The sequence below is a fragment of the Sinocyclocheilus anshuiensis genome, unplaced genomic scaffold (assembly GCF_001515605.1).
Source record: "Sinocyclocheilus anshuiensis isolate Anshui unplaced genomic scaffold, SAMN03320099.WGS_v1.1 scaffold1737, whole genome shotgun sequence".
In the NCBI taxonomy this organism is placed as follows: Eukaryota; Metazoa; Chordata; class Actinopteri; order Cypriniformes; family Cyprinidae; genus Sinocyclocheilus; species Sinocyclocheilus anshuiensis.
Window position 1 is genome coordinate 286,593 of NW_015540975.1, and position 4,548 is coordinate 291,140.

The 4,548-nt window shown below is 37.0% G+C and overlaps 1 protein-coding gene across 1 annotated transcript in view; it reads left to right on the top strand.

The window, feature by feature from the left end:
* Positions 1–4,548, top strand: part of LOC107690092 (protein diaphanous homolog 2-like) — a 141,975-nt gene that overhangs the window by 113,109 nt on the left and 24,318 nt on the right. The window contains exon 4 of the mRNA XM_016488330.1: positions 3,186–3,287. Coding sequence (XP_016343816.1) covers positions 3,186–3,287 — 102 coding nt within the window. The remainder of the gene's footprint in view (positions 1–3,185; positions 3,288–4,548) is intronic.

The window sequence follows — 4,548 nt, forward strand, 5'->3', positions numbered from 1 at the left end:
TTTGGAAAATACATTTGAAAAAAAAAAAAAATATATATATATATATATATATATTCATTGCACTGGAAATGGAAGGTAGCATTGTAAGTTACAGTGTTCCATGCAGTGCACTTTGTTGAATATTGCAGATTTAGGCAAATGTCTTCAGGGTATTCTAAGCATACAGACAACTGACATACTAGACATGGTATTCATACTATACTGTATACTGCTGAACTTGTAAGAGTAGTATGGTAATATGCTAATCTGAACATAGCCAGGGTGTCTGTTCTGACTGAAGACTTAGTTGTTAATTTGGCATAGGTTGATTGTGTGACTGGAAAATGTCAGCATCAAATTATACTGCTGGAAGCCTCACAGATATTGTCATCAGTCAAAATATTTATGGATTCTGAGCCTTCTCTGTCTCGCTTTCCTTCTCTGTATCCTCTTCCAACACTGAATGAATTCCAGTATCATTTAAGAACTTGGCAGTCATTGCACTTGCAGACTCTCCTTGTTACATGGAAACGTACCAAAGCACAAGTAATTGCACCTTAATACGGTGCTGCACTCAGCATTGAAATTACAGTTTCCCACTTGCATTTAGACACTTGCATTGCAAGTGCATATATGTGTGTGTGTGTGTGTGTGTGTGTGTGTGTGTGTGAGATGATCATATATTATTGATTAATGGAAGATGCATGTTACCAGAATGAAGTCATAAAAAACAATTACATTATTTTAATAATGAATGCATTTATTTATTTTAAGTTATTTATTAGAAGTATTGTAAGTCGCTTTGGATAAAAGCGTCTGCTAAATGACTAAATGTAAATGTAAATGTAAGTAGTATCTAAATAGCTGTTTGGCTGTTGATTAACATTATTTTGTCAGTGGAAAAGGACAGTTGTTTCAGAGGAAGAAAACTTTGCATGTTGATTAAAGAATACAATGGCAAACTTTAACTTACAAATAACATGTTCTAATGAATCTCTGACGCTAAGGTCAGGAACATGCATTGTGGAAGTAAAAAAAGGTCATGAAGTCTGAAACGACATTGAGACGAGCAGCATCTTAAAGAATAAAGTGTGACAGCATGCATGTATCTGGTCCTGCGGAGAGAGTCCAAATGACTGGATTATTACCATAGCATGCCTTGTCTGCTAGGACCCATGCTCCGCTAACCCCCCTCCCAGAATCAGATTGAGTCTGGAGGCCTGGAGAGAGCAGACTGATTCATTCAGGGTACAATCGCCTCTTACCAACCCTCCCATATGGCTCTTCTTGCATGTCATTTACTCAATATGCGGGGCTCCGATAATTATGTAAACCATAGATGAGCGTATTAACAATTAACTGCGTTCTCGCTCCTCTCTCTTTAGCCCCATTTGTTACATCTTCCCTCCGTCTCTGCTCCATTTGGCGGGTTGTCCTATAGATGCCTTTGGAAAAGAGGCAACGGCGAACCCTAATCGCTTGTCTCGTCTCTGCAAATGGCGATGGAGAAATACAACTCCAATAATGAGATTTGGCGGCACATTAGCAATGATGATTGCTGTGGCTGAATGGTGTGCTGCTGTGTTGTTGCTCTTCATTCAAAATCAATGATACATTGTTTAGGGGAGCTTTGTTCCTCAGCCGAACGGCTGGGCTAATGTCCCTCAGACTCTTTCAGATGAGAGAAAGGCTGTTTTACCGTAATCCCTCCCCCTAAAGTGGCTGATCTTTGCTGCTCGATTGCAGGCTTTTTTTTTTAATATCTCAAAACCTCTTAGCACATTTATTTAATTTAACATCTGAGATGATGGAGTCAACTGTCAGTTTTATCTCATTGTCCAGACAATTACAGGCTTCTGACACATTTTTATTTTAGGCTAGATTTGCTTTGAACCAGGGAAAGTGGATGTACTAAGCATCCTTAAAACACACAAAAAAAATCATGTTTTGCTTATGCATATATTCATCTATTCCAGAAAGAACAAAGCTAATGATTATCTCATCAAAAGCAAGCACACGTCTTGCGGAGGAAAAAAAAAAACTACAATGCTGTCTGAGTTTACTATTGAGAATAGTACCAAACTCACTGGAGTTTAAAGGCCTAGTTTATAGTAATATCACATTTTTCTTTCTCTTACTCGCTCTCTGAACATTTATTTGTATGTGAGAGATTCTTATCCATTATTTATTTGAGTAAAGTTCATAAAAATATTGGGGCGCTAGAAATACTTCATTTTGTTCAAGATCCAGGTGTCAGTGCATTGGCTTTGTGTTGCGTCAGACTTATTATTGTCAGCAGGACAGTTGAAGTTATTTCAGAGAGAGACCACATAAAAACATTTAACTGGGTTTAAATAAAGAGTTTCCAGGCTACTTTTCATTTACTCATCTGACCTTTATGAGCACAATTAGCATTTAGAAAAAATGAAGGTTCTCTCACTTCCCCACATCGCCTACAGCATGCTTTTAATCTTATAGGTAATTGCAAAGTTGGACAAGCAATATGAATCTTTTTTTGGGAAAAGGAAGTCAATAGAGTTCCTGACATCTGTAAAGCGGCAAATTTTTAGTGGCAAACTTGGCTCAAATGTGCCCTTCCGTCTCGAATTGTCTGAAAGGAAAAGAAAGCCATAAACATCAGGGACATTTCAGTGACATTAAATAATGTGGGGGTGGGGGCGGTATTTATTCCCTCATTTCTTAGAGTCACCTTGAACGTCATTTCCTCAGCACTGTGTAACTTTGAACCTCGGCTGAGCTCCAAGAGTAATGCTTTGCCGGGGTGAATTTTCCTTGGAGAGTGCCGACTCTATTCACCAACATGGTAGAAAGCTGACGAAAACAAAGATGGAGACAAGATCAACATGAATATTTCCCCTTGAATTGAGCTGCCATAGATTTCTAAAGCCCAATCAGGCCGTGCTTGCTTAAAGAAGGCTTTTTTCTTCTTCTTCTTCGCTCTCTCTGCATTCTGAGATTGGCAGTGTGCAGTAATTGGGAAAGATGTGAACATTAGGGAGTCTCTATGTGAATCACAAGTGTATTTCAGACCACCAGCACAAGGCACAATAGCATATAAAAGCTGTGGCCTCATTTAAATCATGCTGTACTGTCACTCACATCCCTGCGAGAGTTCACCAAATGAGCAGGCAGCAGGTGTTTTCTCCTGTGGCACTGATGGGTGTGTTTGTACATTTTCTTTGCAGAACCTGATCAAAAACCTTCCTGAGCAAAAGGAGCTGAGCAATCTGGCCGAGCTAAAGAATGAATACGAGGAGCTTTGTGAATCAGAGCAGTTTGGAATTGTGGTGAGTACTGAGATTGTAGTACTTAAAATCACTAGCACAACTCCAGCAGATTTTAGGGCTCCAGAATAAATGTTTACAAATGAGAAAAAAAATAAAATAATAATAATTATTATTATTATTTTGTTTAAATAAGTATTATATGAAAGTGTTTAGTTAAAGATGACCGTTAACAACAGAGCTTTGATGTAATAAATGGTACTGCATTTGTGAGGTGGAATCGATAAGCAAGATCTGTGTTGTGGGGCAAGACTATAAGGTGGGTGTCATGCTGGAACCATAATGAAGTCAATGTTTATCTGGACGTTTTTCTCCCCAAAAAAGACAGAAATACTGTTACAGACTGAAATTTATGTGGCACAAATACTGTTCTGGATCATTAGAGGAACAGCATGAAATTGGAATATAACATAATTGAAAACACAGCACTAAATACCAATACTTCATTTTATTTTGAATCCATTACAAAAATAAACATAATGGTTTGCAGACATTTCTGGAACCACCTCTGAGTCAGTGTCCTTTCAGTGCATCCAATGAACTGAAGTGCGTATTTAGTGCATGTTGGCAGATGATGTACAGTGTTTGTGTAAGTTACTTTCAAAAAGTAATTCATTACTAATTATTAATTACATCATCAATATTGTATTTAAATTTTTCTAATTATGTATTTCAATGTATTTTAACTTTTCTCATTACTTTGTCTGAAAAGTAATTTAATTACTCAATAAGTAACTGTATTATTCAAATCGTTAATTACATCTTAAAATCCCTATAAACCTTAAAGCATAGACAATAGAAATTAAATTCTTTATTCTTTCAATTTGAGTCAAACATGGAATAGTTTAGCCATTTAGTTGTAATACTTAAACATTTTAATAAAAAATGTAACCATCCTTGGTTAACAAATAGAATTACTCTGCAAAATATCTGAATAACAAAAAGCTTAAAGGGGTCCTATTATGCTTTTTCACTTTTTTAATTTTAGTCAGTGTGTAGTGTGTATGTTTGGGCATTAAAAAGATCTAGAAAGTTACAAATCTCAAAGTCCACTCCAAAGGGAGATATTTAGTTTTTTTTAAATCCCTTTTCAAGAACTACAACGAACGGCTCGTTTGGACTACAGCGTTTGTTTTCCGGGCTTTGTGATATCACAAAGCGGCTCATTGGAATATCATTACAAATAATTCCCGCCTACAGAAATTTGAATGGTTGGGGGGTGGGGAGGGGCGAGGTTGTGGTTAGAACGCTTGGTTGAGTGAGT